A 15,028-nucleotide genomic window follows, 5' to 3' on the forward strand; every position below is an offset into this window, starting at 1 on the left:
AACTCTGCCACTGATGTCACCAACGAGAAAGATTCAGCAATTGCAATTTAGCTAAAATCCTCCTGACTAAGTGCAAGGCAGAAAAGAACACCTTAGCCAGACTCACTTTGCACACCTAACCTCTCCCTCTCTTGCCATGGAAGCCATCAGAGAGAACTCAGAAGACACTGGGAGCAGAGGTGTCATTTTTAGATAGTCACTTCTCTGACAATAACGAACCGTAACAGAACACACGGTACTGCAGGAATATTAGCCTGAATGCCATGGTTGATGGCACAGCCATGATGCATTTGTACACATTGCTGGCCTAGACTCGGGGTATTACAGAATTCCAAGGGACAGCCACTCTTCTTTTAAGATTCTGGCCTTCTTTTGTTCTTTACTGTCCCCTTGCATCCCATCTTGCTGGTAATTACACCACTAAGGAAACGCTAGGAGAATCTTAAGAAACAAAGAAAAGATTCCAATCCCTCTTTTTTGCAGAGAACTGAAAAAAGGTACCAAACATATTAAAGACTAGTTACCAAGAAGCCGCCATCCTGACAACAACAGCACTCCGCATTTAAATGCACGAGAAAGCCAGTGGAGCTGCAAAGCAACATGGTAGGATTTTCACAAGTGGCAAGGGACTTTGGATGCCTCGGCGTTCCCGTATGCCCAAACTGAGACACCTTAAAAGGGACGGATTATCAGAGACGGGGTGCTAGGATCTTTCTGAAAACCTGGCCCCTTTGAGTGGGTCTCAAATTGGGCATCCCAAAAACAAACAAACAAACAAAAACACTAGTCACTTTTGTGAGACTTTGCTACCATTTGATTTCATGATCCACATTTGGATCTACCAACAGATCTGACTTCACACCAACTTTAAAATCCCATCACTCTCCTGTGTTTAAATGCTAAGTCACTTTCCCTGTGTCCTGGAGCTCCTGGTGGGGGGGAAGCATTAAGAAAATGGAAGAATGAAGACAAACTTTTAAAGTCTCTCTGCAGTCTGAGGTAGCGATCAGAATACGCTGGAGTTTTCCTTTTAAGTAAATGGCATTTGCATTTCTCAGTGGCGGACAGTTACGGGCAACACTGGATGCAAGAGGAAGGAAGGAATCTTAACAGACAAGAGCAGGTGCCCCCAGATTTCTGTAACCCCTCCCACCTATCTCCAAGGTGCCCTCCAGTCCTGTTCCCAAGAACTGATATTGTTTTTAAAATGACAGAGCACCCAGAAAAGATTAGCCCCCTGTAAATAAACATCTCCTGTGGCTGTTAATGCGTGTAGGAATCTCTAACCTGGCCCCGGGGCCTGGCCAGATACTCTTTTTCCCAGCCTTCTTTCCATAGCCTGGGGCTCATTTTTCTCTCCTCTCTCCCCCTCCCCTTGTCTATGCTTTCCGGCACTTAGCCACCATTAAAATGACTGCATTCCTGGGCATGTGACCCATTTTAAACACCCCCACCCACACGCAGCTTTTCGTCCCCAGGAAACCTTCTGCAGCATGTAAGTTTATGATCAGTAAAGCCAGACCAGAGAAGAAATTTAGAGCTTCCCCAGTTCACCTTTCATTTTCCCAACGCCAAAAAAACAAGACCAGCCTGTGCAAGGAGGAATTCCATTTTTAAAAGAGTTTGCAGGGCCAGAGAGTGCTCTGCATTCTGATCTAAGAGGCTGAGAAGTCAGGTCCGGCACAGCAGCCGCATCGTCACTTAAGACTCTCCCAGACAGATTTTGGGCTCTGTGCCCACATTCAATTCCATTCATGACTCTGAAACACCTCCCTCCCCACAGGTAAAATCGCCCCCGTGTACTGATTCCAAGTCCCTCGCTCAGCCAATGATCTAACACCCACACTTCCCCCATGTGCTGCCTCCAGCAGACACCTCCCACACAGCGCGCACACGGAGTGCCCCTGTCTGGCACGCAGTAAGCCCGAATTTAGCTTGCAAGGTTCCAAAAAGGTCAATTACGGCTCAAAAAGGATCTTCCGTTTTATGTGGCTGGTCACCCACTTAGCCAGGGGACATCAGTCCAGATCACCCTGGGATGGGAAGGGGGGTTGTGCAGGAAAGGGTCATGTGCAATTAGTGCCTGCCACACATGGCCTCTACTCACCCACGCTACTTGCTAGCTACTTCAGCGACTCCTGGTAGCAAGCCATCCTCTGCTCCTAGCATCATCCCCTAGGTAGAAGGGCCAGCGTGCTTTGTTTCTTAAATAATAAAATATCTGCAATTTAGTCCAACTGTCCCTCCAAACAGCTCTCCTGGATCCAGTGCATTTCAATGGAGCTGGAAAGTGACCATCTATGTGACTTCTGAAACATTTCTATTTACACAAAGCACGGCGGCAGCACAGGGGACCGAAGGCAGGGATAGAATTAGAAGTGGAGCCCATCGCTTAGATACAAAGGTACTCCTGGTTATTTACTCCTTCCCATAGCACCAGAACTAGGGGTCACCCAATGAAATGAGCAGGTTGAAAACAAACAAAAGGAAGTATTTCTTCACACAACGCACAGTCATCCTGTTGCCAAGGGATGTTGTGAAGGCCAAGACTATAACTGGGTTCAAAAAAGAACTAGATAAGTTCATGGAGGACAGGTCCAGCAATGGCTATTAGCCAAGATGGGCAGGGATGTAACCCTATGCTCTGGGTGTCCTTAAGCCTTTGACAGCCAGAAGCTGGAAGCGAACCACAGGGGATGGATCACTCAATGATTCTCTGTTCTGTTCATTCCCTCTGGGGCACCTGGCATTGGCCACTGTCGGAAGACAGGATACTGGGCTACAAGGACCATTGGTCTGACCCAGTCTGACCACTCTTAAGTACCTATCATCTTTGCAAACACCTGTAAAACAAAGATTAGACAGCAATAGCTCTCAAATGCTGGCAGGCACGAGTCTATAAAACAAAGGATAGTTTAAGACGAGCACCCGGACAATTCACTAAACACAGCTCTCAATTCTTTTTAAAAACACACAAGTTTGAAGGACGATATTTCTTCATAATTTAAAAAAATTAAGACACCTCATTTAGCACCCTCTCTAAGAGCATCCTCCTGCTATGAAGCCCTTCAAGAATAATCAACCAATCCTTCAAAGGGCAATGTTTTCAGAAAGATTTGATCTAGGACGACTTTGGACCTTCATCAGGTCTCATGTACCTCCACTGTATTGTCAGATTAATTACGTGCCCGATCCTATGTCCTTCGGCTTGCACAAGTACTTCCAGCTGCACAATGGGACTACACGCATAAAAAGGGTACACAAAACGGGGCCAGTGAAATCAGACAAGCAGAATCAAGACTTTAACTTGTAAATTCTAAAGAAATTACAGCCCAAGGTGCGATGGTTACAATGCTTTCTAACCACGAGAACCGACTACAACTTATAAAACACCGCAAATCACCTGGGTGTCTTTATCAGCAGCTAACTAGACTAACGAACCCACTCCCAATACTCTGAAGCTTGCTCTATAGTATTTCACTGCAGCAGGATCTGTCCTCCATCAGGTGTGCACAGAACTGAACGTCCCGTGTAAAGAGAAGAGCTTGTTGCTGGGTTGCAAGAAAAAGAAAACGAACATTTCTTATCGTCCACTACATTTCCAGGATAAAACAATCTCGACAAACCCACTATAAAAGATTTTCATTTCCCCCTTCCAACCTCACCCCCACCCCACAAAAAGTTTAAATATTCTGCTCAAGTTATGGATTTCCTCTCTTTCTTGGCAGAGTTACCAGAAGAAATATAATATTCCTTATGGGCCATACTTCCCAGCTGCTGAAGTGAGTGAGTGGGTCAGTCCCTTCAGTACCACTGCCCCAGGTGATCCCAGGCCACCCCTCTGCAGTGACTGCCCTGGGCCCCCTCAAAAAAAAAAATATATATCGCTCAGCCAAGAGTGAATAAGTTTCCTCCGAATGCTTCCCCTCTAGCAGTGTTTGGTGATCCCCGATAACCACAGTCTCCCGCAGTCGTGAAAGATACTTCTGCAACTGCAAGATCTTCCAGCCTTTTATTGGGAGATTCCTACTTGCTTTGTGTAATTTCAGCATGAGCTGAAACAATGGTGCCTGCAAGAACAGATACTGTCTTACAGAAGATGTGATGGCCTCTTGCTTTATTTTTCCAGTAGCATGGACTATCCCTCCCAATAACTATGCACACTCCCAAAAGTGCTGGCCGTTTTTCTTCACCAACTTCAATCTGCATTTGTGCAGTACGCAAAGATGCAGAAGCAGGCTGGCTCCATTTCTCTTTTAGAGTTGACAAAAGGCGCCACAACTGACGGAAATCCTGTCTATGCTGTATCTATTCTGAAGATAAACAGAATGTTTCCCTACACTGGCCATCACCAATCAGCCTCAAACCTAATTTGGAGGAACCACATATAGGAAGGAGAGGGAGGCTCACTTTTTATGACCCATTCAGTCCTTGGCCTCTCAGCTGAGACTGCTAACAAGGGGGCCAACGGTGTCTGTTGTTTGTGAGATCTGAACACGTGTCCACTAGGAACTGGACTGAGACCCACCAACTCACAGACCACAAACAAACAGCCAAGAGAGGAGAACTATTCATACTAGCTGCCCCATTGCTGGTCCTCAACAAATCTACTTGCTATATAAACAGCTCTGCCAGTAGAGCAGAGATTCTCAAACTTCATTGCTCTGCGATCCCTTTCTGAGAACAAAAATTACTACACGACCCTTGAGGCGGAGGAGGCGGAGGGGACCAAAGCCTGAGCCCATCCGAGCTCCACTGCCCCAGGTGGGGGGCCAAAGCCAAAGCTCAAGGGCTTCAGCCCCAAGCAGGGGGCCTGTAACCTGCACCCTGCTGCCTAGGGCTGAAGCCCTCGCGCCTCTGCTCCGGCCCTGGATGGTGGGGCTCGGGCTTCAGCCCCAGGCCCTGGCAAGTCTAAGCCAGTCCTGGTCGACCCCATTAAAATGTGGTCGTGACCCACTCTGGGGTCCCGACCCACAGTTTGAGAACTGCTGCAGTAGAGGAATTCCACTTAGCCCCCTTTAGCGCATGACCCACATTTAGCTTATGGTTGGGACGATGTTTTCTTTTTTTCTATTTGACGTGGTTCAAATAGCTAAGAAAGGTGACAATTCTGAAATGGAAGAGAGCCCTAGAGACAACGTAAACACGGCAGAAAAGGCAAGCAAAGAGCAACAGAACAGAGGGCATATGCTGACAAGACGACACCACATATTATTACTGCTACGCTCCATGTCCGGGGGGGCTGGAACAATTTTTATAGAGGGGGTGCTGAACCAAACTATAAACCCTGTACATAATGGAAACCACTTCACGCCCAAGGGGTGCAGCAGCCCCCCAGCGCCCTAGTTCCTGCATCTATGTCCATGTCCATCATTTATTATCACATGCGTAATAGGGTCGTGTCCAGAGGCCTTGATCAGGATCAGGGCCTTGTGCTAGACACAGACCCTTGCTCAAAGCTGCCAGCTATTTAATAAGCATCACTGAATCTGGATAAGGAGAAACATGTCCAGTCCTTTGATCCACCTCTCTTCACGTGCAGAACTGTTCCCTATTATGGAGGCATAAAGCGTGGCTTCACAGTTAAAGCTGCAGCAGGATTTTGCCTTTGACAGGAGCTTAAAGCCTCTTGAGAAGCTGCCTTAACAGAATTACTGTGAACGTGTGAAGGTATTTTCCGCTAGTCAACCAGCCCTAGTACTAAAGTACAAAAATGTATTTTAAAAAGTTGAGTTGCAATAGGTTACGCTTGGATACAGTGAACAAACAGGGTCTTTAAGCTGCAGGGGTGTAGCAAGACAAGTGTTTTCACTCTGATCAGTAGGCTTAGCCCTGGGCTAGTAGATGCTGGATACATTTTTTAAGCTCTGATCTACACAAAAGTTCCTCTTCCACTTCAGCCTCAAGATCTTACCAGAAACAATCTCACTACGTGCCCCAGACTAGTGGGACTAATTTACAGACCTGAAAGCTATCCTGACAGATCCGTGTATCGTTCATTACTAAGTTTAAAAGGTGTTGAGAGGGAGGGGGGAGAAGATGACAAGAAGCGTTGTCTGCCCACCGTGAGTTTTCAAGCACACAGTGGCCAGTTAACTGCATGCCATGCTTCTGGGCTTCACAGGAGTGGCAGAGATCTGCTGTACTCTCCGTGGACAGTAAACCTTTCTGTAGATTCTGTCTCACTTTACTGCCTGCTTCCTTACTGGACTTAAAAGCCAGAAGAACTCTAAAACTTCTGCTTTACAGGGTCTGAAGGGAGATAAAGAAGCTTTGCACCTCCACTGCATGCCTCAGGAAGATGCCTCCTGTCATTAATGCAGTTTGCATTGCGCAGATCAGCCATTTCCTGCTCTTGCAGGTGTTTGTTTGTTTTAAAACATGTAAGTGAACTCTACTTTTTATTAACTCACAGAAACTATTAAACACGATATTTGCAAATGGCTGAAGACAATAAATATGTCCGTGAAAAAAATCTATTATGCCAGTGGTTCTCAAACTTTTGTACTGGTGACCCCTTTCACAGAGCAAGCCTCTGATTGTAGGGTGACCAGACAGCAAATGTGAAAAATTGGGACGGGAGTGGAGGGTTATAGGAGCCTATATAAGAAAAAGACCCAAAAATCGGGACTGTCCCTATAAAATCGGGACATCTGGTCACCCTAGCTGATTGCGACCCCCTTTATAAATTGAAAACACTTGTTTATATATTTAACACCATTATAAATGCTGCAGGTGAAGCAGGGTTTGGGGTGGAGGCTGGCAGCTCGCGACCCCCCCATGTAATAACCTTACAACCCCCTGAGGGGTCCCGACCCCCAGTTTGAGAACCCCTGTATTATGCTAAACTGGAGAACAAGGGAAGTCTCCTAATGGGTAAGGCAGGAATGAGGAGTGGGGACGAGGTAAATACGCAGCAGAACGTTATTATACATCACAAAACACACACTGCCAAGTTGTGTAGGCCACATCTTGAACTTGCCTTTTAAAATGCCTTCATAACCAGGAGGAAATAAGTTTATGCCACTTGTTACTTTGCTTTTCTCTTCCTTTCTTTAAATATAAGAGAAGGTCCTCAGAATTGGTTCTTTGCTAATAAGTTGGAGAGAAAATAAGGTCAAGTAGCTAGGCACGCGATGGGGGTGTGGAGACCCAGGTTCTAGTCCAGGCTCTGACACTGACCAGCTGTGGTCCTGAGGGCAAGTCGCTTCAACTCCCTCAGCCTCCATCGCCCCTACCACTCTGAAGAGCTTATAGGCTAAACAGAAGATGCAAATAAGCTGTATCTATTTAGACTGTAAGCGCTTTAGGGCAGGGTCTGTCTCTTACTGTGTGCAGTGCAGCACCAGACACAACTGAGGTTGGGATCTCTAGGCACTACCATAATACATCATAATTATTCTCACCCAAAACAATGGTTTCATACCACTTCTCAGTTAAGGTTCAGCTGCAAAGAGAGTTATCAAGACAGGACTTTTACATGATACACTACCGTACACTTTTAACCAGGAAGTGTCCTGCATCCAGCTAGTGCATCTGGTCATTAACCTAGGCCCCGATCCTGCAATGCACTGTGCCAGGGCAGACCCCGGTATGTGCATGGAGCCTGGACACTTAGGCTGCAAGCTCTTTAGACTGTATTTTTACTGGGTTTGCACAGCAGCCACCACAATGGGGCCACTATTTCCACTTGAGCCTGAGGTCTCTAGGCACTTCTGTAATATAAATAAAATATAAATACAATCATAAATTTTGGGTCTCATCCTGCAGCCACTCCACAAAGAACCTGCCCAGTGGGTCAATGGGAATTCTGCCTACGGAGTTGGCAGGGTCACATTCCAGACCAGGAATGTCAAAAAACAAAGAACACTGCAATGCAAAAAATTTTAAATGTTTGTTTGCCGGCTGATTCGCCAAGGGCCTGATCCAACAAAGCACTTATGCACATTCCTAAGTGCTTTCCTGAATCAGGCCCCAGAGTCCTTAATACACAATGGATGTGAATTAGTGACGTTCTTTCCTATTTTTTCCAGGGATAATTTTATTAAGAACATTGTTCAAGGGAAATCCATTCCTCTTCCCTCACGTGTGTGCTTGAATCAACACAGTGAATATGAAACATCACTTAAACACACATCTCCTAATTAGCTGTGTTTACCTGAGGCGTTGTGAGTGAGGGGTTGTTAATGTTGCTTACATTTTAACACCACCACTCAGCACCAATAGCTGATTGTGTGAAACAGTTAAAGGCTGAGATTAAAAGAAATGGACCCAATCTATGTGCCTGAACCACTTTAGCAGGGGTTTTTTTGGGGGGGGGGGTCGTCTGAATATGTGCCCAGATACAAATATGATGGGCACAGTCAACCTGAAATCTAGGCAGTTTCAAAGAATGAATTCAAAGGAGTTTCAGTTACTGCCTCACCCTGCTGCCAATGGTTATGGTTTTACAATCACTTTTTTTTTTTTTTTAAAGGGGGTGGAGGGTGGAAGGGTCTCTCTTTCCCATTGCGCTGAACCATGAAAGGTTCAGACAATAGTGAAACTGACAACACAATCAAACATACAAACTAAAACAAAAATAGCTTTGTTTCTCTGAGATTACAGAAATCTTCAGTTATAAAGGTACAAAATTTTGAGAGACGTGTCATTTTCAAGTTGGTGTACCTTTAAAAAAACGAAGTGGGGGGGGAACCCAATCAATTACCGAGAACATCCCATATTTCAGACCCAAATTTACCTCTATCCCACACACAGTGTTATCAGATGTCTTATAACAAGTTATTTAACAGCAGAAGTAATAAATCATAAAGCTACAGCAAATGGGACTTCTGTACCATAAAAAGAAAATTTGCACAGAATTTACACCTTCCACACTAGCATTTTTCTTGTGCTAACCTTTCAGGGGGCAACAGTTTGAGATCTCTGCTAGAACTGTGCAGTTCAACAAATTTATTGGTAGGGCACCAGCATTCTTTGCTCTCTTTCCCTAGTGAACATAGTTGTGCAAACTTCTTGAAAACAAAAACCTTAATTTTAGGCAATGTTTCCATTGCTTCTCTAAAGAAAGTGACGGAAGCCCTATTACTTATATAATTTAAAACTAAACTGGCAAATCTCCAGAGAATAATCTTGCATTAGCCAGAGTGGGAGGGGTAGACAAGGCAGCCCAACTATCTTTGGTCTCCATCACCACTCCATTCACCCTGTAATGGTTTAGTTTAAGCACCTACTCTATAATAGTTAAGTTTGTGACCAGTGAGCCACCTATACCAAACCACCATCATTCCTTATGTATAGACTTATCCCTACACCCCAAGTCTCCGGCTTCCAGACACACACAAAGACCAGGGGATAGACAGGAAGGAAAAAGCTGCCATGGAAGGTCTGTTAATCCAATATCAGTAAAGTCTAGGTGCGAGTTTGGCACCTGTGTGCAGCAGTGCTATATGGAACATTTATATCACCCCTTTCGCTCCACAGCTCTTCACGAGATAGCTCTACACTGACACACCATCACTGGGGAAAAGGCAGGCAACCAGCTGGGGAACAGAGGTGTGGAGCTTTTGGCAAAGAACACTGGGATAATCCTCACCCAAGAAGTCCTATGAGATCTTTAAATCTTCATGCAGAGCCAGCAGATCCGCACACAGCACATGCCATGATACTCAGTTTATTTATCTCAACAAAGAGTAAAGATCAGATGAGCGTCCAGACTAGGTCAGACCAAAGGTCCATCTAGCCCAGTATCCTGTCCTCCGACAGTGCCCAATGCCAAGTGCCCCAGAGGGAGTGTACAGACCAGGGAATCATCAAGTGATCCATCCCGTGTCTCCGTCCTTGAGGTTCCATGTTTTTCAAGCCTGCTGGTTAGCCACCTGATACTCCTTGAGGTTGCTGCATAAGCGGCTTGTAGTGTCATCTGGTGCAGTGGTTCCAACCTTTTTTCATTTGTAGACCCCTAAAATATGTCAACTGGAGGGGAAGACCTTTTGGAAATCTTAGACATAGTCTGCAGACCCCCATGAGTCCAGGGACCACAGGCTGAAAACCACTGATCTGGTGTATTGTCCATGTCTGACTGTAAATTCCCTGGGACCAGGACTGTGCGTCCATTTATACAGCACTGACCATACTGTCAGCATTGAAATAGTACTAATCATGCAGAGGTATTTAAAGAGACATTTTAAAAGGATGCCCCAGAATTATCAAAGAAACTGTCCAAAGCGCATCTAAGAGAACACCAAAACCCTGGAAGTTTATGTAGGTTCAAGCACCCTTGCCCCCACTTACAAACATCCTCCACTCATATCCCCCGCAAACTTACTGAAGCTTTTTGTAGCTGTTTATTGGCCTACATTCCACTGTGTTGCACCTGCTCTGCTGTATACCTGATCCCTCCTGCAGCCGGAGCGGCACAGCACCACCTTATTCTTAATGAAAAAATACAGAACTTCATTTCCTCAGAAGACAAAATAATATATCGGAGCAGACAGACTCCAGAAGCCACAATGCACAGCTGCCCCACAGCTCTTACTCCCGCTGACTTCAAAGGGAGCATTGCCTGAGCAAAGAGTGCAGTCCTGAGCTGTGATGGCTGAGTGGGTTAGGTGTTAGACTTGAACACCAATTGGGTTTTCCTACACAGGTTTGTATCACACTCAGCGTGGCTGAGACGTTAATTCTATGGTCTGTGTTATACAGGAGGTCAGGCTAGATGACCCAACCCTATCTTCTGATCTTAAAATCTATATGTGGGAACTTCTCACAGCTCCCATTAGCCCCCTCCCACAATCTAAGCTCTTGTTTGAGCCGTTGGTGTTTGGATATATTTTCATTCAGGAACATTTTTATACAGATCAGTAGGAAACGTTTTTTAAAGAAGTTTATTATCTATCTGTTGGAGTCCCAAAAGTAATAAGGAAAGTAAATTAGAGGGACAAGGTGAGTGAGGTAATATCTTTTATTGACCAACTTCTGTTGGAGAGAGAGAGACAAGCTTTCGAGCTTATACAGAGCTCTTCTTCCGGTCTGTGTCAGCTCGAAAGCTTGTCTCTCTCTCGCCAACAGAAGTTGGTCAATAAAAGATGTTGCCTCCTCCACCTTGTTTCTGGAATATCCTGGGACCAACATGGCTACAACAACACTGCATACAAGAAAAGTAAATGTCATGTGGCTGCTTAAGACAGCGTTTCATACATTGTAGAAGGAGCTTAATAGATTTTAAAGAGAAGCAAACAACGTTTGGATCCTCAGCAACCCAAGCTCCAATCCTGCAAGCTGTTTCATGTAGGCAGATACTTGTGTCCATGCAAAGCCACACTGAATAGGGCTCCACGCAGAAACGGTTGACAAATCCTAAAATGTGCTACAAGCTTTACATCCAAGTAAGAAAATGAGGTTCCTGCCCTGAAGAGTTTATAACCCATAAACCCCAACGGGTCCTACAATACACGAGTCCCGAAGAGCCATTTCTTCTGTGAAGGCCACAAGTGACTAGTTAATAATAAAAATAAAAACTCAGATCTCTCTTGTGGGTTTCTCAGTAGATCCTGTCTTCCCTATCCTTACAGGCCTTATCCAGCCAAAAATAAACGTGAGTAACTTCACGCACATGAGTAATCCTATTTACTACAAAGGAACATTTGCACAAGTAAAAGGTTAGCTAGATTGAGCCCTTATGGACAATTTGTAGGCAGACAATAGGAGAGGAGATGAAGTGAGCAGCATGCGAGAAGGAAGATTTGTATGTTGTAAACAAAAGTGACTTTACTGGCTACTAATTATATCTAGGTTATTAAAAGCAAGGGAATTCAAAAAAGTCCAATTTACTATTAATGCACTTTGGTTACTTTCTGCATTTCATAGAATCATAGAATATCAGGGTTGGAAGGGACCTCAGGAGGTCACCTAGTCCAGCCCCCTGCTCAAAGCAGGACCAATTCCCAACTAAATCATCCAAGCCAGGGCTTTGTCAAGCCTGACCTTTCTTTCAGTTCGGACAAAAAAATTATTTTCTCCTTCATATGTAGCCAGTGTAATTTTTGCTCACATATAATGATGTGCTGTAATGCTGGGGTTTCAAACATTTCTGTGGAATATGTTTTTATTATTATCTATTTGTATCACAGTAGCCCTAGGGGCGCCAACCAAGACACAAGCCCCACTGTGGAAGGCACTGTACAAAGATGGGGGGCGGGAAACAGGCCATACCTCAAAGAACTTACAAACTGCACTCAAGAGCTAGCTGCATTATTAATTTAATGCGGTCTTTGATTTGGACAAAGCTTGTTTCCACAACAGTTTGGAGCAAGTTTAACTTGACAGCATTCTGCCTGGTCAATTTCACTGTCGAATGAACCGTCTTTGTTTTTAGGTGACTTTTTACTCACGAAAGCTTATGCCCAAATAAATCTGTTAGTCTTTAAGGTGCCACCAGACTCCTTGTTGTTTTTGTAAAACCATGAACGCTGCCGGCGTGGGACATCACCAGACGTCACACAGGGAGCAAGGCTGATAGCTGGCCGACACCAGCGTGACTATTTTGGATGCAAGTGGGTGTGTCAGTCGTGATAACCTACTTACCTGGGCTACGTGCGGCTCCCCCCCCCCCTTCTGGAGCAGCAAACGAAGGGTCTGTTTTTCATGCCCACCATGTTTCGGGGGAGAGGATGGGGAATTGATGACTGTGTGGATGGGTGTATATAGATGCACACACACACACACACATGTATTTCATAGCAGGGATGGGGTCTTCATACTGGTCTGTACAGCGCCTAGCACAGGGTGGGGCTGCACTGACATGACTCCTTCCCCCCCCCCCCATGGCTTTTTAACCTCTGCTAGCCATGGGGGGGCCCCAGTCACCCATAGGGCCACGCTCAGGCTGCACACGGGGGGTAAGTGGCTCCATCCCCTCCGACAGGGCAGGGGACGAGGGGCCTGGAGCCCCCTCGCCCTGGCCTCCAGATCGGGCCCTGGGGCTCGGGCCGGCGCAGCCGCGCTTCGGGAATAGCCCCCTTACGGCCGCGGAGCCCCCGCTGCGCCTTAGCGACCGCGCCGGCCCCCGCGCCGGCCCCTGGCAACCAGCTAGGCCGCGGCCTCCCCGGCCTTTCCCACCCGCCGGGGCCGGCCCGGGGAGCCCGCGAGGCGGGGACGGGGAGCGCTTACAGGTCGGCGCCGAGCTGCGTGAAGCCGGAGTTGAGGCAGCCGCGGGCTATGCGCCTCCAGAGCAGGTCCCGGCCGGAGAAGGCGCGCAGCCGCCGGCAGACCTGGCCCAGCCGGCCCAGGGCCTGCGCGTCCAGGTAGGAGCAGATGAGCAGCAGCAGCTCCTCGGGCAGGGCCCACAGGAGGGAGGGGCGGGCGGGCCCGCACCCCCCCTCGGCCTGGGGGGGCCGCGGGCTGCCCTTCCTCCCCATGGAGCAGCAGCCCCTGCCCCTCCTCCCCGGGAGCCGGAGCTGCTGCTGCCTGGGGGAGGCCAAGCCATGGACGGGGGCAGCCTCTCCCCAGTCACATGGGGCAGGAGCAGCTGCCTGTCACTCCCCAGGCAGACAGGGCCCGGCCAGCTCGCTAATTAACTCAGTCATTGGGCCCATGGCTCATAACATCCTGGGTGCCCCGGGGAGGGCACCGCACCCACCCCCCGGGCAGGGCAGCCTCGCACCGCACGGTGACCCGGGCAGCCCGATCTTCGTTAATAACGGAATAATGAGCCTCCGTGGCAACGCCGCCAGGGCACCGGGAGCGAGGGGTCGCTTCTCGCCCACCGAGGAAACGCGGCCCCACGTGCCGGGGCAGGGAAGGAACCCCTCGTGTGCATTAACAATAATTTAACAATATCCTCCGGGCCCCGCACGCCAGCATGACAAACACATGCATGCGCACGCTGGGGCAGGAAAAGAATAATGAATCATAATTAATAACTAAGTCATTAGTGCCATCCTGCAGGAGCCTGGACTGATGGGGACATGGCTCGCGCCTGAACGAATGCGGAAACACAGCCCCACACGCACTGGAGCAGGCACATATTATATTATTTATTATTAACAATTTACTAATATGATACATTTTCATAGCAGCTTCCACCCAATCTGGAGCGTTTTATACAGGGAAGGCTCCTAACCCAAAACAGACATGCAGCCCCACTCTCCCCACTGGGGTAAACAAATAAGCTAACAACATCATACAAGCCCATAGCACCTTCCACCTGCTCAGAGTGCTGTATACGGGGATTGCTTACCAATCATAGAACTCCAAACCTGCCCCACAGCTAAAAAGGCAAATAATTATTAATTGATGTCATATGATCACCTCAGAATATAATAGGATGACCATAAGAGAAGGCCTTTATTCAATACTTAGGTCTTGATCCAGAAAAACACTGAAGTATGTGCTTAACCTTAAGCACTCAAGTAGTTTTCTTGACTACATTAGCTGGTCCGGATAACTTGCATCCAATAGTTTTAAAAGAGCTGGCCGAGGAGCTCTTTGGAGCATGAATGTTGCTTCTTAATAGATCTTGAAACACTGAGAAAGTTCCAGAGGAATGGAAGAAAGCAAATATTGTGCCAAAATTTTAAAAGGGTAGACAGGATAGCCCCATTAATATAGGCCTGTCAGCCTACCTTTGATCCCAAGCAAAATAGAGTGACTGATACAAGACTCACTTAATAAAGAATTAAAATAAAGTAATATAATTAATGCCTAGCAACATGCATTTATGGAAAATAGAGCTTATCAAACTAACTGACAAGTTTGATTGATAAAAGTAATAAGGCTGATGTAATATTCGTAGACTTCCATAAGGAATTTGACTTGGTACTCCATGACATTTTGGTTAAGAAATTAGAATGATGCAAAATCAACATGCCATATTAAATGGATTAAAAACTAGCTAACTGATATGTTTCAAAATATATGTGTAAATGAGGACTCATCATAGAGCAGGTGTATTTCTAGTAGGATCTCGGAGGGGTTGATCCTTAACCCTGTGGTGTTTAAGATTCTTATCAATGACCTGCAACAAAAC

General features: G+C 46.6%; 1 protein-coding gene across 2 annotated transcripts in view; it reads right to left on the bottom strand.

Moving 5' to 3' along the window:
- FBXW4 (F-box and WD repeat domain containing 4) overlaps window positions 1-13,524 on the bottom strand; it is an 89,844-nt gene extending 76,320 nt beyond the window's left edge. The window contains exon 1 of one of the 2 annotated variants that reach the window (XM_065552676.1): window positions 13,171-13,524. In XM_065552676.1, the coding sequence (XP_065408748.1) occupies window positions 13,171-13,418 (248 nt within the window). In that variant the 5' untranslated portion in view covers window positions 13,419-13,524. The remainder of the gene's footprint in view (window positions 1-13,170) is intronic. The other variant, XM_005289433.4, reaches the window with a different exon arrangement.
- Between the last annotated feature and the right edge of the window lie 1,504 nt (window positions 13,525-15,028).

The sequence above is a fragment of the Chrysemys picta genome, chromosome 7 (genome assembly GCF_011386835.1).
Source record: "Chrysemys picta bellii isolate R12L10 chromosome 7, ASM1138683v2, whole genome shotgun sequence".
Classification (NCBI taxonomy): Eukaryota; Metazoa; Chordata; order Testudines; family Emydidae; genus Chrysemys; species Chrysemys picta.